The sequence below is a fragment of the Sciurus vulgaris genome (assembly GCF_902686455.1).
Source record: "Sciurus vulgaris genome assembly, chromosome: 7".
NCBI lineage: Eukaryota > Metazoa > Chordata > Mammalia > Rodentia > Sciuridae > Sciurus > Sciurus vulgaris.
The window spans coordinates 123,378,545-123,404,328 of NC_136467.1; the positions used below are offsets into that span (position 1 = coordinate 123,378,545).

Sequence of the window (25,784 nt, forward strand, 5' to 3'; positions counted from 1 at the left end):
ACAGGAGCTCTGTCTCCTCCATCACGCTGGCACTCTCCAAGAGCACACCCTCTGTCCTCTCCTCCCCCTCAGTGACATTCCACAAAGCTGCAACACGTGTTCTGAGTACGTGCTGTGCGGTGTGAATGCCCTGCCCCGGCCAGAACCCCGCCCCCGCCTCGGCCGGCCGCAGCAGCATCCAGGACGGCCCCCGCTCCCAGAAGAGAGGTGGGGTTACTTGGACCAGAGCTCAGGCAGCCCCCCTCTGGCCCCTACTTCCAGCCCAGGTCACAGCTCTAGGGCAGGGCCCACCCTGCTCCCATTCAGTCCCACCTCCTCAGAGCAGGGGCCCAGGAGAAGGGGACAGAGGAAAGCAAGGTCTGCGTGACAAAGGGTAGAGGCACCTGACCAAGGGCGGGTCTTGGGAACAGCCACAAAGCTGCAGGTCACAGCCCTAAACTCCCACTCTGACATCACTTGGGGGGCTGGGAAACTGAGCCCCCCAGGACCCAGGACCATGACACCGTCCATGTGTCCAAGAAACCCAAAGTGAATCTGAGACCTGGAGACACTCTCAGCTGCAAACTCGTAGAACGACTGAGGACAGACAGGTCCCATCTAAGGGCCCCAGGATCCAGCTCTATAAAACACAGGGGAGCGACAGGAGCTATAGCTTAGTTGGTAGAGTGCTTGCCTCGCAAGCACAAGGCCCTGGGTTCAATCCCCAGCACTGAGGAAAAAAAAAAAAAAATATGGAGGTTAAGACTAGATCCAGGGTTCTCAAGCTGGATTCTCTGGAGCGGCATCTCAGGAGCTACCATAAGTCCATGCACAGCTGTAGGTGCTGCTCACTGCACTGTGGTGTCTGCATCCCACTAACTGAGCCATGTGCCCTGGCATAGAGCTACACCAGCCTGGAGGAAAGGGCACCCTCTAATTGGTAAAAAGGAGTTACACAGACTATTGGTCACTCTGCTCCCCAGCCCTTGCTCAATCACAGCAATTCACACCAGTCTCCTTCACTGGGTTTTAGAAGCCACTCCGCAGCCCCAGAGCCTCCTGACAAGCAAAGGCCCTAGTGCACATCCAGGCTTCTGGTGCACAGACAGGTGCACACACACCTGTAGCTTCTGCAGCAACACCACGTCGGCGATCTTCTCCTTGTCCTGCTTGGTCTGCTTGGCTTTCCAGTACTGCTTCTGGGCTGAGTAGCGGTTCATAGGGCACACCTTGAAGAGGCAGTCTGTGGGGATGGGGGGACAGAGGTTCATCTGGGGCTCAAAGCCTCCCTGAAGGACCCCTAACCTGCAGCTCTGCTTCCACCCTCCTGTCCCAGTGGGACAAGAGAAGTGGCTGGGAGAACCCCAGAAGATTTACAGCATCCTGGATTATGCTGAATATAACAGCCCAGCCCCTGGAGGACTCTCTGAAGGACAGGTCACACTCCAGAAAGAGTAAGACGCTTTCCTCACTCTGGTCTCCAGAGACCCTTCTGCAACAGGAGAAAGGACGGATTCCGGGTGCTGATGACGTGCTGGCCCCGTCTTTTTTGTTTTAGAACTCTTTCATGCATGTGCATTTGTGGGTGCCATATTCATGACTCAGAGGCAGGCATGTGACTGCTTCATTGGGGCTTCTACTTGTGCCCAACATTTACTTCTTTGGTTTGTTTTTCCCTCCCATGCTAGGGGCTGAACCCAGGACCTTGACCCATGCCAGGCACGTACTCTATCACTGGGCAGCACCCCCAGTCCTTCAACATTTACTTTAAAAAAAAAATGTTATCATGCCAGGAAGATGGCAAGTTCGAGGCCAGCCTGGGCAACTTAGCCAGACCCTCAGCAATTTAATAAGACCCTGGGAATGTGGTAGAGCCCCTGGTGCAATCCCCAGTACTGGGAGGGAAAAACAGATGCTATCTTATTATAAATTGCTTTTTATTTTTTTCCTCCTCTTTTGTCACATCTAGGGCATTATACTGGCCTCATTTCTCCTCTGGCTCTAAGCTCACTGGCCCTGGACTGATATCATTTCTTATTATATAAACATGGACATATTATATCATTTATGAATTCCACTTCATAATTTTAAAGGGAGCTCTGGTTCTGACAGGCTGATCTGTCTATTTTTTGATGCCCTCATCAGACTCAGGGGCAGGCAGACAGGCCCTTACTGAACTAAACAAAGTATCCACAGCCCCAGCCTGGGCTCAGCAGATGTCTGCCAGATTAATAGATAGACAGGATGTCCTCAAGGATAAGGCGGGCCTTGATGTTAGCTACTTTTAGTACCAGGAATTGAACCCAGGGGCACTTAACCACTGAGTCACATCCCCAGTCCTTTTTTATACTTTATTTTATTTAGGGACAGGGTCTCACTGAATTGCTTGGGCCTCGCCAAGTAGCTGAGGCTGGGTTTGAACTCACAATCCTCCTGCCTCAGCCTCCCCAAGATGCTGGGATTACAGACATGTGGCACCACCGGGCCTGGCTCAAAGTTAGCTTTTAAGAGAAGAAGAGGGATGGCCTCCATAACTGGAATAAGAGTAAAAGGTAGGGAAGGATTTGGTGTGTCTAGGAACAGGACAGGGCCCTCCTGGCAGGAACTCAGAACACGTATGAGAACAGGGGTCAGGCAGGAGAGGTGGCAGAGATGGTGAAACTCCTGCTGGTCACCCATCAATTTGGTGACCTGGGCTGAGGATGTGGGAAAGGTTCAGGCCCTGAGTCTTGGTGGACTTAGAGCCAGGGAAAGGCAGTGAGGCCAGGACCCCAAGGCCTTGGCCACTGATCGTCACTCCTTGGTCTCCGCACACATATCCCCCCATCACCCCTAATCCAGAGAGAGGAGAAGGGGCAGAGACAGGTGCTGCCCTACAGCCAGGGTCTCAAGCTCTTTGACTTCATCCCACCTAAGAAACACCTGCCATAAAACAGCATGAGGACTCCCTGCCCTGGCTGCAGTGGGCTCTGGGTCTGAAAGGGCTGAGATCCACGCTCACCATGTCTGGACCAACCCAACCAGACAACTGAAATCACTGGATTTTTCAAATATCTGTTATTTTAAGACTTCTTGAACTGACAAGTCAGAGAGGAACTCTCCAGCCAGAAGTGATGATCAAAAAGGAAACAAGGCCAGGCACAGGGGTGCACACTGGATCCCAGCCATTCCAGAGGCTGAGTGAGGCAGGACGAGTGCACCACTGGTTGGCAGTGGGGTGACCCGGGGGAAGGCCCGCGTGGCCGACTTGTAGTTCGAGGCATTCCGCTGGGCTGCGGCCGCACAGCTGGCTCCACTGCTGAGCAGCGAGCTGATGTGGGCGTCCAGGTCCATGGGCAGCGAGATGGCCCGGCCTTTGGCTGGGGGAGGGGGAGGGGCTGGAGGCCAGGCTCAGGGCAACCCAGACCAAGGCGCAGGGTCCCACCCTGGCTCCCCCGAGGGTCGGGGCTTGCTCTCCTCCCCTTTGTGGGTAAAAAGACAGTTTCTGCCTCTGATTCCACCCTGACCCCTCTCTCCTCCCTCCCGCCTTCTGCTGCCTCTTTTCCACTTGTTCCTAACCATAGACGGGCCTCTCTCCTGGCTGAGACACACACACACACTCTCTCTCACTGGGGAATGTCACTGTGTTTTCCTCTGAGGAGCTGACTCAGAGGAGAAACTGCTTCTCTCTATTGCGGGGATGCCAGGTAGACACCCAGAAGGACTTCCAGAGAACCACCTGGGAGCAGGTGATGGGAGAGGTTAGGGTTGGGTGCTAACCATGAGGGCAGGTGCCCCTGTGGCGAGAGGAGGGGACGGGTGGCCTGGAGCGGCCAGCCTGGCACACTCACCCACCATGGCGAGGGTGCGGATGCAGGCCTCCACAGAGCCCTTGTGCTGCTGCTGCAGCCAGGGGCACTCGAGCAGCCGCGTGGTGGACTGCAGCAGCTGCACCACGATCGTCTGGTGCGTCTGCAAGAGGCCACACAACCACTGCTGCAGCTCAGCCCACCCCACCCGGGAAGACCCAGGCCCAGTGACCAGAGTCCACAGAGAATGGGCACCAGTGGAAGGTCAGGGCCTTCACTCCACACCATACATCTGTGCCCAATAGAAAGTCATCCCCCTTCCCTTCAGCAGTGAGCAACCTGCCCAACTGTACACAGCAGCCCTGAGTTACTCCATAAGGGCAAGCCTGAGGCTTACCCTTCTGTTCCTTTAAAAAATTCTTTTTGTTACTAATTTCTTTTTTGGTGGTGCTGAAGACTGAACTCAGGGCCTTGCACATGTTAGGCAAGCAGTCTTCCACTGAGCTACATCTCCAGTCTCCAAAAATTCTTAAATAAATTAATGGGAAAAAACAGCCAGGTGCCGTGGTGCATGCATGTGATCGCAGCAGCTCAGGAGGCTGAGGCAGGAGGATTGCAAGTTCAAAGCCAGCCTCAGCAAAAGCAAGGTGCTAACCAACTCAGGGCTGGGATGTGGTTCAGTGGTCAAGTGCCCCTGGGTTCAATGCCTGGTACCCCCACCCCAAAAAAAGGGATGTATTTGCATAGCTCAGAGCAAAGGTGACTAGAAGGCATGCTTTGAAAAGGCTCTTCCCCACCCATCCTTGTCCCACAGTCCCCATCTCCCCACTGTCCTGGGGCTAATCGGAGTTAGGAAAGACTGAGAAAATTTACCAGAGTCTCATGATCTTAAAGGGGTCCCAAGGCCAAAATAAATGTGCGTCAAAATAAATCAGCCTTGCTCGGGGGCAGGACCCACATTTTATTTATTTACTGCTCTTCTGAGATTATCTTCATCCCATCCAGCCCAAGAACAGTGGCTCCCCTGGCTTCCTACATACCCCCAGCACTAAGCATCTGGGTAGTGCGTCAGGAGCCTTCCTCAGGGGAACCAGGCTCCCTTTCCTTCAAGGGACTTGGGACTGAGGACTGGCTCCCACCTAGAGTCAGGGATAATGAGGGACTCTGACTCTCAGTGAATCAAGTCAGACATCTCAGCTGGCTCTAGAGCTTTCCCCGGGAGAACCAGAGAGACTGCAGAAGGCTGTCTGCCTACTTCCAGTCTAGGGGCACCACCGTCAAGCAGCCAGCACAAGACCTCCACCAGCCAGCCCACCCTGACGTCCAGTGATCAAGCCCACCTTGTCTTTGGTGAGTAAGTGCCACCAGCTATCCCCTGTCACCCCGGAACCCTGTGCACCTATTAAACTTAGGAATTCCTGTTCAATAGCTCATTTCTCACTATAATTCCTGACCCAGAAACTATGAGGTAATAAATAGGTGATGCTTTAACAGAGTTTGGGGGTAACTTGTTACACAGTATAGCTAGCTAATATACTTACATATCTTCTTGCTATTTCTTTACACATCACAGGCAACAACAACAACTCTGGGTGGGGGAGGGGCAGTTTGTTGATTTTGTTTTGTTGGGGTTTTTTTGTTTGTTTGTTTGATTTGGTACCAGGGATCGAACCCAGGGGTGCTCTACCCTGAGCCACATCTCCAGCCCCTTTCTATTTTTTATTTTGAGACAGGGCCTCGCTAAGTTGCTGAGGCTGACTTTGAAACTTGTGATCTTCCTGTCTCAGCCTCACAACTCACAGGCATGCGCCAAACTCTGTTCTTGCCCCACTTCCCTACACCAAGGCCACCAAGACCACGCAGCGGCGAGAGAGGCTCACCTGCAGCGAGGTGCTGTTCTCCGAGAACGGGGAGCTAAAGAAGGCACTGATGGTGTCCAGCACCACAGTGAGCACATACTTCTCCAGGATGGGGTCTGCCAGGCGCTTCTCCCGCTTGCTGCAGACCTGGGGGAGGACAGAGAGATCCCGGCAGTCCACACAGGGGTCCCTGCACCCCCTGTGGGAGGCTGCCCCAGCCCCCCGGCCCCCACAGGGACAGACCCGCGCCATGTCCAGGGTGAAGCTCTCGAAGAGTGTCCAGATGTGGTTGCTGGTATAGATCTCCTTCATCTCCACCTCCGTGTCCACATAGCAGTGGTTCACGAAGTTCACGTAGGCCATCTTCACCTGGGCAGCGGGGCCGGAGGGGTTGAAGGGAGCAGGGCCAGGCCCAGGCTCTCCCGTTCCGCCTCTGGGCTCCCCGTTCCGGTCTGCCTCACTCCCTACCTTCACGCCCCTTTCCCTGTCCCACCCAGACAGGAGGGAACGGCTCCTGGGCCTGGCTCTACCACCCCTGCCAGGCTCCCAGCCCGCGGGCCCCCACTCGGTGATGCAGTCCTCGTGGGTCACCACAGACACCACGTCCTCCAGAGGCAGCAGGGAGGTGCACTTGATCTCGGTGTAGACGTTCTTGCCCTCGGCACAGGCAGCCAGCAGGTCCACCAGGGATGTGGTACATGAGGGGGCTGTGGTCCTCCACGCCATCTCGGGCAGCTTTCATCATGTCCAGCAGGTGGGCCAGGGAGGCCTTGTCGTTGTAGAATACCACCACGTCGTCACCTGCGTTTGTCAGCTGCGGGCAGGAGGTGGTGGGCGTCAGACCCCTCCATCCGGCAGGCCCTGGCCCCCCTACCCCTCTCTGTGCTCACCAGAGAGAGCTGGGATCCAGACCCCAGCCCTCACCCAGCATCAGGAGAGCCCGCCCCGGCCTGAGCCCTGGAAGCTCTCTGACCACATCTCAGGCCCTCTGTTATCAGAGACATTCCCCAGGGCCCCCGAAGCCCTCCTCCCCCTGTTGGAAGGAAGTCCACCCAGGCTGGTCTGGGAGGCGGCCCCTCTAATCTCACCCTGTGGGCTGGCCCCTGCCTCCCCTGGGCTCCCGCAGGGTGTAATCGAGACCCTCACAGGGCACACACTGTGTCCCCCTTGTGGCAGCAACTGTGTCCTTCACAGTGAAATAGTGATGGCAACTCGGAGTTAGCGCTGTGAAGCACTTCCCGCCCGCCAGCTTCATTTCTGATGTCCCTGATCTGTCCCTATCCTCGCCGCCTCAACCCTTCTTCCCTGTCCCACACTGCAAGATGTTCAAGGGCAGAGACCACGGCTGCCGCAGAGGTAGACCTCAGCCCTGCAGCCACATGCCTTCAGCAAGCAGGTGTTTGCTCGCATCCAAGCCTGAGTTCTTCCAGACCGCAGCCTGAGTTCTCCCTCAGGCAGCCCCCACCCCACAACCCCTGCAGAGTTGTCTAACTCTGTGGCCCGCCACCCCAGGGCCCCACGCCACCCTTGCCCCTCACCTCGGTCATGATCATGTCCTGGCACTTCTTGACGTACTTGCCCTCGGCCTTGATGACGGTGTGCAGGAAGTCCAGGTACTGCACGTTGCGCCCATGGGTGGCCAGCAGGTGCACGAAGTGCTGCAGCACGGGCTCGCTGACCTCGGAAGCACAGTTGGTAGTTGTTCAGGAAGATGTGCTGCATGGTCTCCGCCTCCAGGAGCTGGGGAGGGCGAGGGCAGGCCCGCGGTCAGCAAGGCGCCTGCACGCCGTGCCACGCCCTGCCCGGTGCCCCTGCCATGCGCCCTCATCCCCCGGCGTGAGGAAGAGGTGCAGGTTGTTTGTGCAGCAGGGCCTGGTTGCCGGGGTTCCCCGCACAGAATTTCTGCAGGAACTGATGTGTGTAGCGCAGGATCTCCAGCATCTTGGCATCGCTCTGGGCATGGGAAGGGGAGAGGGTGCTGAGACCCACACCGGACGGGCACCAGGGGGTCAGGGTTGGTGATGGGGCTCGCAAAGTGGCCAGAGTGAAAGCTGGGCCTCTGAGCCAGGACAGAAAACAGTGAGGGGCTGAGGACGAGGTGGAGGCTGGAGTGCAGGGGGAGCGGGGGAGGCTAAGGGTCAGGGTCAAGAGTCAGGATGAGGCTTGGGACCTATCAAGATCAACAGCAGCCAGGTGAGGGCTGAAGGTCAAGACCAGGCTAAGACCGGGTGTCAGGGCCCAAGCGGCCCTGGGGTCAGGTCAGGGGAAGAGGTCCAGAAGATGCTGGGGTAGGGGAATCAAAACCAAGGTTCGGGACAAGACCAGAGCTGATATCGCAGGTGGAGGATGGGTCAGAGCAGAGTGAATACGGTCAAGTTAAGGAGCTAAGGGTCAAAAGTTGAGATGGAACGAGATTATCAGGGGTAGCCTAGAAAAGGGAAGGAAGTCAGGGTCAGATTAATAAGTGGAGTGAGGCTGGGTCAAATCAGAGTTGAGGTGGATCAGGATGGGGGTGAAAGGGCAAAGGTGGAAAAGATACTAAAAGTTGACTCAGGGTCAAGGTAAGTGGGGGCACAGGTCAGTGTAAAAGGTCAGGTAAGGCTGGGTTAGGTCAGCAAGTGGGGACCAATGCCCAATTTGGATTGGGTCAGGGCTCCAGGTAGAGCTGCCCCATGGAGTCAGAGGTCAGAGATCAGGGTCACCTTGTCATAGGGGATCTGCAGCAGGTCCAGCATGACCTTGTGGGCATCCATGTCTTGAGGAGCCGCTTGCTGCTTCTTCCTCATCTGCTCCCCGACCCACACATCTTATTCAGCCTCTCCAGGATCTGGGGTGGGGGAGACGAGTGAGCCCAAAGCCCCTTTGCCCCTTCCCATGCCCCCTCTGCCCAGCCCACCTTGACCAAGTCCAGTCTCCATCCAGGGCAGGAAGGGGGACAGAGGTCACAGCTGTTGAATCAGTCCATCGCAACAAGCCAGGAAGCACTAAAAAGCCCAATTCCACCCATAAAGTAAATAGAACAATATGACTGTGAATGGAATTTCATTAATTCCTTCAGCTTTAAAATAATTCCATCTGGACCTTGGCAGGGTTGTTTTTAACATGCCAGAAGAAAGCTTGGACGATATCTATGTGGAGGGCCCGGAGGGAGGAGGTGGAAGAGCCAGGCTCAGCTGAAGCCTCCAGGGCACAAAGGTCTGCAAAGCCCTGATCTCGTGACCCTCTGCCCTCACGCCCTTGACGATCTGATAGTTTCACTGCTCTCTCCCCAGCGTGGCTGCAGAAAGCCCTCCTCGTCTGTGGGCCGCTGGGGACACAGACAGGATGGGGGGTCAGCCAGGCCGGCTCTCACGGGCTCCCCGCCCCAGCTCCCCCAACCAGGCTTCACCTCCTTCTTGTCTTTGGCGGCACCTGCCTCCCCTCCTCGCCCTTGCCGCCGCCCTTCTTGTCCACCCACAGCTCCGACTTCTCCACCATGGTCCGCAGCCGGTCCAGCTCTGACTTGATCACCTTGTAGTTCTCAACATCCTGGGCCGAGATCAGCAGCTGCACCTGAAGGTGGAGGATGGTCTTAGCCGGTGGGATGGGCACCTCCAGGTCCACTCAGAGGTCCTTCCCTAGGCCAGAACGCCCTTCCCAGTGTCTCCCACCACCACCTGTTCCTCTCCATCAAGCCAAATCCTCCTCGTGTTCACTGCCTGCCATAAACCCACCACCTCCAGGAAGCCTTCCCTGAAGCCACAGGCACTCTGCCTGAGCTGCCACGTCCCCTGGCTTCAGCTACTCTCCAACAACGTTACTCTTACTGGGGCCTGTCATTTGCTCACCAGACCCTACACAGGTAGGGCCAAGTGCATCAGTATCAATGAACACTGGCTGAACACAGGACCTGCACCTAACTCCTGCCTTCCTCACTCTGGGGGGGTAGAGAACTCCCTGGGCCTCGACTTCCACCCCGTCTCAAAAACAGGCGAGAGCAGTGCCACATGGTCAGGGCCACTGTGAGAATCCCAGGAGACGATGTGAGGTAAAGGAGGCACTTGTTAACGGTCAGCCCAACTGGCACACGTCTCTCACAGGGAGCTGTCAAGAGGCTGTGACATCAGTCACACCGGGCACTCGGCTCCGGCTGCCTGAGTGCCAGGCCAGATTCAGAGCACTCAGCATAAATGTGCATAATAGAGTTTGTAAACAGTTAAGCGCATCCACAGCATCAGAAGTGGCAGGCGCTGAGCAGGTGGGAGGAACAAAGGTGGCCATGACGCGTGCCTCGTGTTTAAGGAGCTCAGCAGGCAGGCCGGAAGCCCAAGTGAGCAGCCCAAGCTCCCCCGAGCTGCGAGCTCCATAATCACTGAAAACCCCCAGTGCCCACCAGGCCCAGGGCCCAGTGCGGGCCAGGGGATCCTCTGTCACCTGCTTGAATGTGCATGGCCTCCTGTCGCTGACTAAAATGCTTGAAGAGCAGCTGGAGAGCTCCCGAGACCAGTGGCGCGTAGTCGTGCATGGTCAGGTGGATGAGCACACGCAGGAACATGCGGCCGCCCTCGTCGTCCACCTCCAGCATGCTGCTGGTCTTCCTGCAGACACCGGGGAGCATGGCCATGGGTGCGCTGGCACACACCTGCTCCCGAGGGGCCGAGGCCTGGCATAGGCACGCTCTCTGCCACCCATCCCGCAGAAGCAGCACCCAGAATAACATTTGTTCAAGGTACTGATGTTTCCCACCAGTGGGCAAACAGTCAGTGGGGCCCGAGGCCCTGGAGGGACCCGTATGTCCCTCAGGACTCCCCAGATTAATCACCCGAAGCAGGGACCCTTTTTATGGGCCCACAGACCTCACCACCCCACCAAAGACAATTTAGATTGAACAGAGGTGGGAAAACATGATTATTTTTTTTTTACCAATCTCTAACGAAAATGGAACACTTCCTTCCATGAGGAAATACGAGCCGTACTTTGTGAACTTGTTACCAATAAAATCAACAGATGTTTTCACATCACCTCAGAGTTGTTAGCAGAAATTGTGAAATACTGTTTACATTCACCACTACTTCGAACTGATGGCGCTAATTACACCCCCAGCACGGCTTGTTATTTAATGTGTTAATAAAGAGGCCCATATGACTGTCGCTTCAACTTTGTTTGCGTCAATATTTTGATAACTGCTTCTCAACTGCCATTGGTTTCCTTTGTCATTTTATGTGCTTTATTTTATGAATTTAAAACGCCATCCTGAGAAGGGGTCTGCAGGCTGCGCTAGACCTTGAGAAAGGCAGGGCTCAGCAATGTCAGAAGCTCCAGACCTCCCACCCAGTGCGGGAGTGGAGCAGGCTGCAAAGCCCCCGCAGCTTCGCCCTGCTGTCGTACAGGAGGACATTTGCCAGCCACCTGACCCAATCCTGCTGCACAACGTCCCTGCATGGGACAGGGAATGACCAGGATGACTGAGACCCAGGTGGTCCCTACATGGCTGGGGCTGGGCAGCAAGGGAGGGTCAGAGTGCACATGCTGGTGAGGGTCTGCAGGGGACATGACAGAAGAGAAAGCAGCCAACAACCAGCCTCAGAAAACCCTGACTGTCCTGAGAGTGGGTATCAAGACTGTGTCCACATCACCTGCCCAATCCCACCCAGCCCCCCACTCAACCCCGGCCTCACCCCACTCCAAACATGGCCTCCGCCTGCTCCCCAATGCGGTCCATGTTCATGTTGGCAGCTATGGGGAGTAAGAGGAGCAGATGGGGCACAGGGTATATGAGATGGGGAGCAGAGTCACCCCCTGGCCTGCGCTGGCTGGCTGGCAGCCCTCCGCCCGCCCCTCCCCAGGCAGAGGTGCAAATGGAGCAGAGGAGGACTCCAGCAGCCCTGTCGACCTGGGAGGGAGGACACCTGGGTCCTGGTCTAGCTCAGTCTGATCGGCTGTGACTTCCGCTGGGTAACCCTCCCCTTCCCATCTAGGAGTAGGGAGGAGGCTCCCTGCCCTTCCCCGCCACCGTGGCAGTCAAACGGGACAATGGAGAGGAACTGCCTGTTCAGACTGGAAAAGGGTAGGGCAGGGCAGCTGCCCAGGTGTCCCCCTTCCACTGCTCTACCCTGTGCCCTATGTCCCTGGGCCACTGCCTACAGAGGGGGGAAGTGGAGGTACGCACTGCTGGAGTCAAAGGCCGGAGCTGTGCCGTCGGCGCCACTGTCCTGCATGGGAAACACCTCCACGAACTCCTTCTTGAAGACAGACAGCAGGTAGGAGATGCGGTAATCCAGGCGCACGTTGAGGATGAACTGGAGATGAGGCGGAGGATAGAGAGAGGACGGCCTGAGGTCAGAGGCCCTTCCTGCTCCGTGAGAGGTGAGGGAGGTCCTGAAAGGCCTCTAACACCCCAGGCTTCAGGGATGCTCTGGGATGTCATGACTAAGGAATCAAGGTCCCTCTCCCAGGGATGCCCAGGGTACCCTCTCCTGGGCTCCTGCTCCAGTGAGAGAGCTGGCACCTCCCCACACGAGGCAGTCCCCAGCCAGCCCACTCAGGCCCTCCTTCCCAGGCCCGACCCTGATAGGAAAGGGAAGGAAGCCCCCCGGTCCACAAGGCCCACTCCTGCACTCCTATCCCACTTGGCCCAAGAGCCTGGGGCTCTCAGGGCAGGAGAAACTGAGGCGCGAAGGAGAGATTTGAAGATGCAATCTATCCCCAAGGTGCAGTCTGGCCACACCCAAGATGCAGACACCCCCAGCATCCAGAATGAGTCAGAAGTCCCCTCCTCTGACTCCCCCTATCATATCCTGGCCAGAATAGGTCCCCATGCAGATCATTGCACTACCCCAAGACCTCAGCCCAACTCAGAAACCCATAAGCCCCTTCCCTAGGTATTGCTGGGGACACTCAGGCAAGACGCAGGACAGGGATGACCATATCCTCACAAAGAAAGTTCTCCCACCTTTATCTCTGGCTTTAAAAATCCCTGTGACCTTGGGAAATTTACCTTCCCCATTACTTTCCTCATCTGAAAATGGGAGGACTGAGCTAGACTTTAGTGCACATCAGAATCACCTGAAGGGCTTGTCACAACAGACTGGCCACTCCTCCAATGTACCTGATTCAGTAGGTCTGTTGTGGGCCTAAGAATGTGCATTGCTAGCAAGTTCCCAGCTGATGCTGCTGATGCTGCTGGTCCAGGGGACCACACCCTGAGGACCACCAAGCTAGACAGCATTCACTATAGAACCTTCCAGTGTGAAATACTGAGATCAGAGGGGTTCCCCCTACACCTGTCCCCATTCCCAATCCCTCCCACCATGATCTTGGCTCAGCCACCTGCAGGATTTCCAGAATCTTCAGCTTGGTCCTCCATAACTACGATGTCTTCATTCTCCTCAAACTTGCTTCTGTCCAGAGGTTCAGTGGCCCCAGCCCCAGCAGGCAGGTTAGGGGTGCCAAAGACAGACTGCTTCCGGCTCAGCACCATGGTGGACATCATGTGCCCCACACCCTGGATGGACCTCCGCACATTCTTGCCTGTGAGTTACAGAGGGTGTACAGGAGGGAGTCACCGGGGTGCACAACAGGGGTGCCCATCTGACAGGGGAGGCAGAGCACTCATACTGTTTATGACACCCTCTTGGCTAAGACAGGAAGCAGATCGCACAGCTCGGGGTAATTGGAGAGAACTTCCCACGCTCAGAGGTGGCTGAGGAACCCAAGGCGGTGGGTGCCCTGCAAGCAAAGCCTCACCGCCTGTGTCCTCGTAGGCCTGCAGCATGGCCGGGGGCCCCTGCACACAGTCGATGATGCCGAGCAGTGTGCGTGTGAGCCGCAGCAGCTCGCTGAAGCTGTAGAAGCCGAAGTAGATGAGATTGTGCGCCAGGCTGACCACCTGCGGAGGGGCGTGGCTGAGGTGAGGGTGGGCGGGGCTAATGCATGCAGAGGCGTGGTTTGTAGCGGGTGTGGCCAAGATAGGGAAAGGCTGGGAAAGGGGTTATAATGAGGGTCGGGTTCCCAGGAGGGTGGGGGTCTCGGGAAAGGCAGGCCCTAAGCTGATGGAGTGAGTAGACCAGTAAGAGGCAGCCCTCTCCCAGGTGTCCAAAAGGATGCTTCCCACTGCGGGAGTCCCAGCTATTACGTGGTCCCTCTGTGCTGGCTGGGGGCACTGAGGAAAATGGGATCAAAGATTCTACATCCCACCCCAGGGTGCAGACTGAGAACCCAGTGAGGGTGCAAGCTAGAGCCCCAGTAACCCCCCCGCCAATCCTGGGCACCCCTAGCCCACCTCATAGGTGAGCTTGTTTTTCTCCTCATTGGCAAAGGGCACGGCCTCGCTGACCACATTGTTGAGGTAGTCCTCCACGAACTCCATGGTGCTGGCGAACTTATTCTTCTTGTCATCTCGAGAAGCGTTGAGGTTGGAATCATAGCTGGGGGTGGAGAGGCCGAGGCGTGAGGGTCCCTGTGACCCACCCATCCCAGCCTCTGCCCTAGCCCCACCCCAGCCCATTCTCTCTCACTCCTTGATGGTGATGGCTGTGGGGAATCTCGGTCCAGAGGCGGGCGAACTTGACAGGAGTGACCAGCTCCTGGGGGTCCCGGTCCACGTGCACATGCAGCATCAGGTGGCAGAAGGAGGCACGCAGGTCAAAGGGCAGCATCTCGTCAGCCATGCACAGGAAGATCAGGTCCACGCCCAGCTGCTGGGAGATCTCATCGATGGCCAGGTACTGCCGGTCCAAGCACATTCGAGCAAAGAGCTTCAGCTGGTACCTGCAGGGAAGGGAGCATGGTGAGGACAGCAGATTGGGGACAAGGACTGCTGCTAGTACTTTGGCTTGGTGAGGAGTCCATAAAGTGGCAGATTGGCCACTATACAGAAAGGACATGTTCTAAAGATGGAAGAAACCCCATCTGTGACGATGAGGATTTGCAATTCTGGTTAAGGAGGAAAAAGACTTCCTGGCTCAGCTAGGACAGGTCCTTACAGGAAGTGTGTGGCTGAAAGATGAGAGGAAGGCTGGAGAGGGCGGGAAGAGTGAGTTGGGAAGAACCAGCTGGTGAGAGGTGTGTGGCTTAGACGGGAGATAAGAGCCAGCCCTGTAGGAGGCTTTGCTCTGATCTGCACTGGGTGATGTCATGGCCTTTGCTTCCTCCTCAGAGACCACACTGCCTCCTGTCCAGGCAGGCAACCTGGGTGTGAACGGCTGTGTAACCTCTGGAGCGTTCTTTTACCTCTCTGTTCTTTCATTTCCCCATTTTACACGGAGGGCAATGAAAGCACCCACTTCCTGTGCTGTGAGACACAGATGTGTGCTCGGAAGTGCTCAGACAGTGCCGGTGCAGAGGGAGCCGTTCAGAAGGGCCATCTAGCATCACTGTTCGAAGTACATATGTTTGGGGCTGGGCTTGTGGCTCAGTGATAGAGCGCTTGCCTGGCACATGTGAGGCACTGGGTTCAGTCCTTAGCACCTCATAAAAATAAACAAAATAAAGGTATTGTGTTCATCTGCAATTAAAAATATTTTGAAAAAATAATGAAGCACATACGTGTGGAAACAGGTTTGGTTTCTCTGCAGTCTGGGCACGGTGCTAAGCCTGGCCTCGAGGCCACCCAGGGCTACTTAAATAGTACAGTGGTCCTGTCACCCCTCCTGGGAGGAAGGCTGTGTGCATGGCGGGCACGAGGGCAGGATGCCCTCCTGTGGAGGCGGGAGAACCCCACCACCACCTCTGCCACTGGAGCTCATCCCCCACAGCAGTTGCCCAAAGGGTGCAGGACAGCGAGGAGAGGGCCGGGCACCTGTAGTAACTGAGCACGTTCTCGTCGTGGGCATTGCCAGCCCGCGCCTCCTGGGCCAGCTGCCTCACGCTCTTCTCATGGTGCTCATTGTTCTTGTCGGTCCATGTGAGCCACACTTCCTCCTCGGAGTACTCGATGCTCAGGTACTCGTGCGACTGGGCCATCTCCTTCACGGGCCGGAGCCTGCAGACCAAGAGCACTGTCATGGGGAGCCAGGCCGGACTCCTAAGCCACACAGAGCTCTCCCTGCTGAGTGCCAGCGCAGGGACCGGTGCCACCTCCGTTCCCAGCACAGCCTGTGAGCTCCTCAAGGGCAGGGTCTGTGGCTTATTGCTTCTGGGTCTGAATCCCACCTCCCACAGTGCCAGGTACAGAACTGGGAATGGCAGACACCTGGGCAAGGTGCCACCTCTCGCCTGCACCCCAGCAGGGCCCAAGCTCTAAGGCCACTGGGTGGGCTTCAGGGCTGTGGACAGGGCAATGCAGCCACTCACTCAGTCTGGATGAGAATGTCGCTGTTCTTGGGGTCCAGCACACACTTACAGATGAGCTCCTGGGTGACAGGGATAGCGATGTGGTTGGACACACACAGGTCTGAGAGGTAGTCCAGGAACCTGGGGTGGTGACACCAGGGTGAGGGAGGGAGCTCAGCAGCCATAGGGAGAAAGCCCACCTTCCCTTCCCCAGCTGGAAGCAGCAGTCTGTCTGGAGCCAGCTGACCACAGCCCACGGGCGTCACCCAGGGACAGAGGGAAGATGACATGGGAGTCTAGAGGGGCAGAGGGATGCACAAGGGCAGTGGCAATATTCAAAATATTCAACAATTAGCTCAGTGCAGGCACTAATTTTGTCACTGGAAAAGGGTAGGGGGCCTCCTGCTATACCAGGAGTCACTCCTTTGTTGCTAGATTGGGCCAAATTCAGGAGGATCCCAGAGAGGGGCTGGGGAGGTAGTGATTTACCAACAGTCCCAGGAGCATTTCAATATTTTAACAACCAGCACCAGCCGACTTTCCACACTGGGCAGAGGCGGGAGAGAGGGCGGCAGGAGTGGGAGCGGGAGCAGGAGGGGGCGGGCCCACCTGGGCTCCCGGTTCTTCCGCACCAGGCTGACAAAGGTCTCCACCTCTGTCTTGGTGATGTGCTTCTCTAGCAGCTTGCGGTTGTTGTGCAGCAGGGCCGTGATGGTGTCCTCAGCCAGGATATCATAGCCAATCTGGGACTGCATCATCCCAAACTGTTTGGCGATGTGCTCCTGGGGACAGATGGGCCAGAAGTCATCAGGAGCCACCAGCAAGGCACAGGATAAGAACACTGCCTCTGACCCAGAGATACAGACCCCTGCCTGTTGGGTTGGGGACTGTACCTTAGAGGGTGGAGGTGTGAAGGAGAGGCCAGCCTAGGCAGAAGAGCAGTTTTCTACTGTACCACTGTTTAGCTCATGGTCTGTCTCCCAACCAGAGGGAAATCTCCAGGATGGCAGGACCAGCTACACAATTTGTGGGGCCCAGTGCAAAATGAAATAGTAAGAACTGTTCAAAAATTAAGAATTTGGGGCCTGGGGATGTAGCTCAGTTGGTAGAGTGCTTGCCTCACATGCACAAGGCCCTGGGTTCAATCCCAGCACCACAAAAAAAAAAAAAAAAAAAAAAAAAAAAAAAAAAAATTAATAACTTCAAAATGACAACAGCAAACCACTGAAGCCAGAGCAAGGCCCCTGTGCCTGCCAGGTCGCACCCCCATGAAGCCATCCCTGCTGTTGGTGCCCTACCATACCCCAGTGCTGAGAAATGTCTGGCACACATGTGCACCTAGTGAACACGGTGAGCAAGAGCCCGGTGGGGCGGGGCTTGGCGGCAGCTGGCACCTGGTTCTTGCGGTAGTCTTCCTGGGAGTGCCGCAGCACGCGGTAGCAGAGACGGAACATGTGCTGGTAGGGGGCGTTCTTCTGGTCCGACAGCTCCTCCAGTCGCACCAGGGGGCCCTCTCCTCCCTTGTCCCGGAAAGGGGCTTTCAGGATGCCAAAGATCTGGAGGACACAGAAGATGAGAAGGGATTCTCCCACACCAATTCACACCCCTAGTCATCCCAGGAACCCCAAGCTCCAAGGTACTGTCCTCAAAGCCACTTTGACATTAACCCTGGGTGAGTGCAAGCTAAACCACAATCCCACCCCACCCCACCATCACCCCCACTTTCGCCCTAATGCTCCCTACTCCTGCCAAAATTCCAACACCAACCTTAGCCCACCCTCCTTGCCAAAAAGAAAATTAATGCAGGGGGTGGGGGAAGGAATGATAATAGAAAGAGACAGTATTACCCTATGTATATGTATGATTACATGAATCTACACTGTGTACAACCATAGAAACGAAAAGTTGTACCCCATTTGTGTACAATGAATCAAAATGCAGTCTATAAAAATAAAAAAGCATGATAAAAAAAAAAAAGAAAATTAATGCAATTATAAAAATTTTAAAAGTGGGGGCCTGGGTGGGATGAAAAACCTTTCTAGAGGAGAAATGAAGGAGACAAAGCAACTAAAGAGAATGAAAAAGCCCTCGTTGGATCCTGGTTAAAACAACAAGAAGTTTGGGGAAAAGTTGGAGACGTCTGATGTGGACTGTCTGGGTATCGTTGCTAATTTTCTTAGGTGTGATAATAGCACTATGATGGAAAACAATGTCCTTATTGGAAGATGCACAGTGCACAATTTCAGGGTGAAGGGCATTCTATTTGGAAACGCATGGATGGAAAGGGGGACGGGATGCATAACAGTCACATAAAGTCAAACTGGTGAAATGCAACGAGTCGGAGTGGATGAACCGTGCTCATTGTACTATTCTCGCCACACTTTCTCAATATTAAAAAATTCTCATAATAAAAATTTAGAAAAAAATTTTTTTGAAGCACAAGTTCTGGATTCAACATCCTAAGTTCAAATTCTGGTCCTGCTGCCAAGCTGTGTGCTCGGGTCAAGTTACTCCAGCCTGTGCTTCAGGTTCCTTATCAGTAAAATGGGAATGATGATAATAGCGCCTCCTCCAGGCAGGGAGGACCAAATGAGCCCATACTTGGGGAAGCACCTGGTACCTAGCACATGCCTCGCACACTCGAGGCAAGTGTTCCACCACTGAGCTACATCCCCAGCCTGACAATCATGTTTTAAAAGCAGAGCTGAGAAATCACGGGTGGAAACAGGAAAAGGCAAAGTCAGTGTCAAGCAGGCAGCCTGTCCCCCACCACCCAGCCCTACCCGTCAGTCACATGCACACAAGCACCTGTTTGAGGATGTTCTGCTCTCTCATCAGCTTCTGCCGTTCCCGGTTGGGCTTGGTGACCATGATGTCCAGCACATTCTGCCCATTATTGGGGACATCACTGACAAAAAACACCAGGTCCTCCAGCAGCTGGATGACAAACCTGGACGAGAGCCACATGGGTGACCAGTGTGAAGTGTTGAGCTAGGCAGCCTTCCCAGGACCCACCCGCAGGCAACCAGCCCTTCTTCCCAAGGCACAGCATTCATGAGTCACTTGCCAGCCCTGTTGCCCAAAGTACCAAGCCCCAGCTCTACCTCAAAACACACCCCTGCCCCACCCACCTGGACTCCAAACTGCTCCCCAAACCCTCGGGCCCTCCCCTGCCGCCTACCTGCGGTCATTCTGGCTGATGAAGCCCTCGTTGAACTTCTCCACAGCACTGGCCAGCATGGAGCTGGCATCGTTGGCAAAGTCCAGGTCTCGGATCTCAGACACGGGCACAGACACGATGGCAAAAGCCTCCTTGTCCTCCTTGGTGGGGCAGGTGCCAAGCTGCAAGGACAGAGGTCAGCAGAGCAGCTGGGGACAAGCTCCAGCCCTCTCCCCATCCCGCAATTCCCAGGCGGCCCGCACCATGAGCCTGATGGGCCGCTCCTCCTCGATGTCGATGGGCACGTTGGTGCTCTGGATCCACGTGTTGGTGCAGAGGTGCCGCAGCCGGACGTAGGAGTTCCTGCAGGCAGGAAGGACAGGGCGGGAGTGTGCCACAGAGCATGACCCTGCAGTCATCTTGCACCTCATTCCACCTCAACAGCCATGGGGCAGGGCCCACCAGTGACCCCGGGTGGGCCTGAGGTCAGGGGAGAGAGGAGCAGCCTGACGGCCAGCACTCACCTAGGCCCACGGGCCTCACGGTACTCCCAAACCAAACCTCCTGGTAAACCTGGGGCCAGAACTCATTCGGACAAATGAGGCTATTGAGACTATTTATCCCATTTAATGCAAGATGCATTTGATCCATATAACTACTCATGTCTCTGATTATGAAATATAAGGTCACGCTTCAGAAATGAAAAAATAATCTGAATTTCAAAATGCACAGGCCCCAAGAACTTTAGGCAAAGGATGTGACTCGATTAATTCTCCCAGCAGCCTGGTGGACAGGTAGACCTGACAATCCTACTTTACAGATGAGAAGACTGAGGCAGAGTGACTGAGTCAGCTGCCTGAGGTCATACAACTAGCAAATGCTAAGACCTGGATCGATACTCTGGAAGTTTCTTGATGTTATGTCCTGTAATCTCAGGGGCGGCAGGATATTGCAGGTAGGGAGACTGATCTCCTCAGGTTTCCTGTGCCTCTGGGCCTTGGACAGAAGCTATGGTGCAGCCTGTGCTTGATTACCCAGACTGGCTGGGACAGGCAATGGACAAGTGACACTGGAGAGGAGGCTTTGTGTGATAATGCGACCAGCCCAGGCAGCACCCACTGTGTGCAGACCCCAGGGTTGGGCACAAGGCAAGCAATGGCAGCCAGCTGCTCAGAGCTCAGAGAGGCAGGACCTGCAGGGACCCCAGAGGCCCAAACAATGTCAAGACATTCAGAGAGTCCTAGAGACAGGATGGCCAGCCAGCCTCCAAGCACAAGGCACACACCCACCGGGGCACAAAGGAGTCTGTTTTCTGCAATGTGGTGGGGTCCAGCTCAAAGAGAGAGGCGATGTCGTTGCCATGGGGGACAGCTACCAGGCGGTACTTGATCTTCTCCCCAGCATTCCTGCGGCCTGCACGACCCTGGGCCCCCTGGGTGAGAAGTCCAAGTCACCTGGGAACCCACCTCAGAGACCTTCTCCCTCCAGCCTGTCCCCCAGGTCTTGTGGCCTCGCCTGCCCCTGCCCCAGGACAGGCTCATGCTTCCCCAGGCTCCGCGGCCCCGTCTTGGTCCTCACCATCCCTGCTGCCTTGGGGTCTGAGGCGTCGCCTTTGTAGCTGGGGTTCTCCTGGACACAAATACAAGATGGGGAGCTACTGGTCACCAAGATACCCTCCCAAGATCCCACCCCAAAACGAGGTCATCCCCAGAGGCCCCGGCTCTGGGCAGGCAGCCCCCATCCCCCAGGGGTGCCCACCCCAGCCCCAAAGCCCACATCACTCCCAGGGAGCCACCACTGGGATCTCTTCATGGCCCCTCTCCATAGACTGGCCTGTGAACACACACACATACACACCAGCACACACAAACCAGTGTCCCCTACACACAAGCACTGTGGACACGCTGCACTTTTGCTCCCTGCTGTAGCCCCAGCGCCTGGTTCACGGTAGGTGTACACCAGCTTACCTACAGTTGTACACTTCTTTGATCATATTTGATAAATAAATGCATGAGTGTAGCAGAGCCAGGGCCCACAGGCACAGGTGTCTGTGTGTGCAGAGGTGTGCACATGTGCCCCACATGCCCTGGGGAGCACACACGCAGCCTGAGCTCCCAGAATGCCCTCTGCCTCCCCACTCACCTCGGCAGCCAGGTAGTTGCCTGTGGCCAGATGCTTGAAGCGATAGAGGCCATTCCAGTGGCCAGCTCCTCCTCGGCAGGGGTCGTGGTGGACCACCTGGGGGGATGCAGGGGTGAGAGACTGAACAGGGAGGGGGAGCCCAGGCCCCAGGAGGCCTGGACATCACTGGGCAAGTGGTTGCCTCTTGCTCCAGAGGGGCTCAGAGGAGAGGTGGGATGGACAGCCCGGCCTCTAGAGGAAGGGGCGGGGCGGAGTCCAGGTGCAGGGCTCTGACCTCCACCTCCCAGAGGGCGTTGGAGCTGGTGGCCGAGGTGGCGGACTGGCGCAGGGTGGTGCGCAGGAACACCTGCAGCTTGCCCTTGTACTCGTCACACGTCAGGAACTTCTCCTGCTCCGCATGGAACAGCCGCACCACATCTCCCTGCAGGCAGGGTGGTGTGGCTTTAGGAGGGACCCGGGCCCTCTCTTCTCAGTGGGCCCCTCTTCCTCCTTCCAGGGCCAACAGGCAGGGAGACTGGAGACGGGCCCCACCAGAGGGCAGCCCGGGCCCATCAGCACAGCCAGGCACTGCCCACGGCCCACACAGACCCCCAAGCCACGTTCAAACTCATCCTTGACACGCCCCTCCCTACCCGTCCCCTGGATGCCCCACCTCGCCTCTAACAGCCATCTCCAGTCACCTCTCCCAGAAGGCAGGCGGACTCCCCTGGTCTCCCAGGCTATGGCTACCCTCTCCTGTTGGCCCATGCCCATTTTTTCCTCCCCCACTGGAGCAGCTGGAAGGCAGGGGTGTGGCCTGTTCATCTCAATAGCTTTGGAAAGAGACCAAAGCTTAGATCCTCCCTCTGTATTTATAAAAACTGTATGATCTTCTTAACCTTTTTTTTTTTTTAAGTACTAGGGATTGAACCCAGGATGCTTTACCTCGAGTTATAACCCCAATTCTTTTTATTTTTTATTTTGAGGCAGGGTTTCACTAAGTTGCCCAGGTTGGCCTCAAACTTGTGATCCCCCTGCCTCAGACTCCCCAAGTTGCTGGGATTTCAAGCGTGTATCAACTGCACCCAGTCGCTTAACTTCTCTTAACCTCAGTTGCCTCTTCTGTAAAATGGGAATACCTGACCTCCCGCAGAAGCTGTGAGGACTAGATGTTTAATGAAGTAACACTGAACTCTTACCCTTGCACAGTCACTGTGCAAACGCTGTTTGCACAAGAACTTCCTCACTTGATTCTACAATAACTACTGGGTAGTACATCATTATCCCCACTTTATGGGTGGAGAAACTCAGGTACAGAAAAGGTAGGTATCCTGCCAAGGGCCCTCTTGCTAGTGGCAAATGGGACATGAGTCCCTGCCTGGGTTCCAGGGCCCAAGCCTCCATCCCTCCTGCACACCTCCTTCCTCCTGTAAGCCTGCCACCCAAGGTCCTGGACGATGGCCACAGATGGCATTAGCCGCCTCCCCTACACCAAAGGTGGCACTAAACACTTATAGAGTGAACCTCTGTAAGTGACGGTGGGAGGGAATGAGTGAACGGCTGCAGTCACTGAAGCAGAACCTAGTGACATCTGCGCCCAGGCAGTGCAGGGCGAGTGCAGGCATGAGAAAGTCTTGTTTCTGAGCTGCCTGGAATCCAGTAGCTGGACCCCCCAGAAGCCGCTCTGGAGGATCAGCACAGAGTGAGGCCCGAGCGCTGCTCCACTTCCTAAGTGCCACCGTGTCCGGGCTGGCGTGTGGCATCAGGGAGGCTTCGGGGAGAGGGAGGCAGGGGCTGGGCTCTGACTCAAGCGTGGACTGTGTGCAGACTCAGGGAGGGAGGGAGCCGGCACTTGGCAAAGCACAGGTGGACCGGGACAGCCTGGGAGGGCAGGGAGGGTGGGCCAAGTGGCTGCACTGCCAGGAAGTCTAAAAGAGCATCCGGCTGAGGAGGGCAGGGGGTGCCACCATGCGCTTCCCAAAGCAGCGGCTGCTCTCAAGACTGTCGCTTATCCCTTTAACAGGTATCAGCCAGGAGTACCTGTCTGATTCCCTAGCTGGGGCCCCACACCCTCCACTACTCCCCAGATCAGCTTCTCCCATCTGTCCCCCACAGGCTGGCCGCACCCCTGCAGCCCCTGGGACACCTCGGCACTCCCCTCATCCCCCACGTCTGGTTTCAGGGTTTCTCTGCCCTCAGAGCTGGTTCCACCTGGTCTTTGCTGCTGTATATTCCAGGTCACCCTGACCCTGCAGGCCCATCCCCCTCTGGCCTAGCAAGACCCTGCTCTCCTAGAGCCCACACCAGTATGTCTGGGACCAGGGGACAGGCAGCCCCTCCTTCTTGCCAAGGAGAGGCACAAGATGGAAGCCAGGCTGAATACATGGAGCAAGGGCAGAGGAGGGGACAAAGGATCTGGACTGCCACAAGGTGAGGGAGAGGGACTCCAATCTACTGACACCCCCTAATCAGAAGAGAAGACTGAGGTCAGCCAGGGAGGAGGGGAGACAGGGAGGGACATGACCAGAGACCAGGGAAGGGGCTTCAGATGGGACATGTTGTGGGAGGAGGGAGGCTGGAGGGGTGCAGAGTCTGGGGGTGGCCAGGGGCCTGGGGCCTGGTACAGAAAGAAGAAGGAAGGAGAGGGGACGGCCAGGGAGGGACTAGGCAGCAGGCAGGTGGGTGTGGGGGTCCCCATCTTACCCCCTTCAACACCTCCTCCAGGTGGTCCCGGAACTGCATGAACAGGTTGATCTTCCAGCTGGTGTTGCAGTTCACTGAGTTGACCTGGGAGGCACCGAGAGGCGCATGAGGCAGGCCTGACCCCACTGCCAGCAGTGGTCAGGAGGGGCTGCTGGGAGGAACAAGCCAGCCCCCACTGCAGCACAAGGACAGGGTGGCTTCTGCAGCCAGAGTCCCCAGACCCAACCCGTGGGGAGGAGGACAAGGCCAAGACTGAGAGACAGGTGGGGAGTGGCAAGGCCCCCCTCCACCAGCACCCTCCACCTGGAGGCAGAGGTGGAGGTAGAGAGGGGTGTGGAAAACCGGGTTGTGGAAGTCCCTCCTCTGTCCTGCCCAACTCACCTCCTTGCAGCCTGCATTGTCGCTGAGCTCATAATTGCTGGCGTGCAGAGGCTGCCCGGCGTTGACAGGATTCAGGATCACCTTGTCCCCCACGACCACCTTTGGGGGACAGGCAGAGCAGGTTGAGGGTGCGAAAGGCAGGGGCACCTATCAATGCCAGGCCTCCAGGCCTCCCTTGGGGCCTCAGTCTGCCCTTCTAAGAAATGGGCATGGCCTCCTCAGTCCCACATCAAGACCCTGTGGAAGACACTCTGGAGAGGCCCAGGATCCTGCTGCCCCAGCCCTGTGCTCACATTGTCCCCATTGCTCCGCAGCTTCCAGAAGGGCTGGATGAAGAGCCAGGAGCCCTCGTTGCCGGTGGCGTCCAGGGTCACCCGCATGGCATTCTTTTCCAGCAGGGCTGGCAGCCGCTTGTTCACCGTCAGGTATTTGTTGCTCTTCATGTGCAGGAGCTGGGGTCAGGTGAGGCAGCAGTGAGGTCACCAGGCCCCAGGAGGCCAGACCCTCAGAGAGGAAGGGGGTCCACAGGACCCTGGGTCACAGCCTTGATGCACATATATAGTCAGACATACCGTCATGAACCAGACAGAGGCACACAGAGCCACAAACGTGACCATCCTGCAGAGCAGCCAGGTGAGCACAGAAAAGCAGCTATTCTCAAAACTTGACAGGTAAAAGCTCATGCAATCTTACAGCAACCCCAAAGCAGAACTATCACCTGCCTGTTTTTACAGATGGGGAAACAGAGGCACCAGGAAGATAAATCACTTGCCTGAGGTCACACCATTAAGGTGGCAGAGCCCAGATGTGAGAGCAGACAAGGTAGCCCCAGATGTGCTCCCCTGGGCACAGCTGCTTAGGCCACACACAGCATCAGGTACAGTGGAGAGCCACCCACTAGGACACACACACACCCGAGGACACTGTCTGCTGGCACCAGAACCCCAGCCCCAGCCCGCCCCTTAGCAGGGAGGGAGGGGGGGCAGGCGCACCTGGATCACGCTGCCGTACTTCACTACGTCCCCGTGCACCTTCTTGTTCTCAGTGTCGTTTTGCTTCTGCTCCATCTGGGCCGCATGCTGGACAGACACACAGGGAAGTAAAGGGGGCACACATTCACCACAAGCCCCAGGACCCCCTGAGACCCTGCCCCTAACTCGTGATTGATGAGGGCCTGGGGCTCAGAGAGCAGAGGGGCAGCCCCAGGTCCCACAGCACACACAGCCCAGGAGCCCCACCCCTGGAGGGGCCACGCCAGCAGGCCCTTGATCCCCCTGCCCCCGACACCCCCCAACAACCTAAACTGTGCCTCACCACCACCCCCTCTCACCAACTCGATGCCCCTGTCTGAGACCCTCCCCAGGCCAGGCCCTGGCAGGGGCATGTTTGGTGTCATTCCCTGGCTCCCTGCTCTGCTCCCACTGGGCCAAGACCCTGGAGGCTGAGTGGCTCCAGTCCACTCTCTCCAGGAAGCCGTCCCCAACTGGCCACATGCGACTCTGATGCCTTCAGCTCTGGTGGCTCTAAGGATTTGTTTGACCT

At 56.4% G+C, this 25,784-nt stretch overlaps 1 protein-coding gene across 1 annotated transcript in view; it reads right to left on the reverse strand.

Moving 5' to 3' along the window:
- ITPR3 (inositol 1,4,5-trisphosphate receptor type 3) overlaps window positions 1-25,784 on the reverse strand; it is an 88,594-nt gene that overhangs the window by 36,172 nt on the left and 26,638 nt on the right. Inside the window, 41 exon segments of the mRNA XM_079147292.1 lie at window positions 3,810-3,930; window positions 5,648-5,773; window positions 5,870-5,995; window positions 6,192-6,193; window positions 6,196-6,317; window positions 6,319-6,440; window positions 7,165-7,311; window positions 7,313-7,366; window positions 7,456-7,482; window positions 7,484-7,579; window positions 8,329-8,423; window positions 8,426-8,453; window positions 8,860-8,882; window positions 8,885-8,933; window positions 9,015-9,046; window positions 9,049-9,178; window positions 10,040-10,049; window positions 10,051-10,203; window positions 11,284-11,341; window positions 11,775-11,904; window positions 12,935-12,964; window positions 12,966-13,135; window positions 13,352-13,493; window positions 13,887-14,031; window positions 14,122-14,144; window positions 14,146-14,374; window positions 15,405-15,587; window positions 15,899-16,018; window positions 16,487-16,659; window positions 17,272-17,433; window positions 18,686-18,827; window positions 19,059-19,219; window positions 19,301-19,400; window positions 20,327-20,469; window positions 20,616-20,666; window positions 21,180-21,275; window positions 21,454-21,600; window positions 23,862-23,945; window positions 24,243-24,341; window positions 24,536-24,694; window positions 25,235-25,321. Coding sequence (XP_079003418.1) covers window positions 3,810-3,930; window positions 5,648-5,773; window positions 5,870-5,995; window positions 6,192-6,193; window positions 6,196-6,317; window positions 6,319-6,440; window positions 7,165-7,311; window positions 7,313-7,366; window positions 7,456-7,482; window positions 7,484-7,579; window positions 8,329-8,423; window positions 8,426-8,453; window positions 8,860-8,882; window positions 8,885-8,933; window positions 9,015-9,046; window positions 9,049-9,178; window positions 10,040-10,049; window positions 10,051-10,203; window positions 11,284-11,341; window positions 11,775-11,904; window positions 12,935-12,964; window positions 12,966-13,135; window positions 13,352-13,493; window positions 13,887-14,031; window positions 14,122-14,144; window positions 14,146-14,374; window positions 15,405-15,587; window positions 15,899-16,018; window positions 16,487-16,659; window positions 17,272-17,433; window positions 18,686-18,827; window positions 19,059-19,219; window positions 19,301-19,400; window positions 20,327-20,469; window positions 20,616-20,666; window positions 21,180-21,275; window positions 21,454-21,600; window positions 23,862-23,945; window positions 24,243-24,341; window positions 24,536-24,694; window positions 25,235-25,321 — 4,297 coding nt within the window.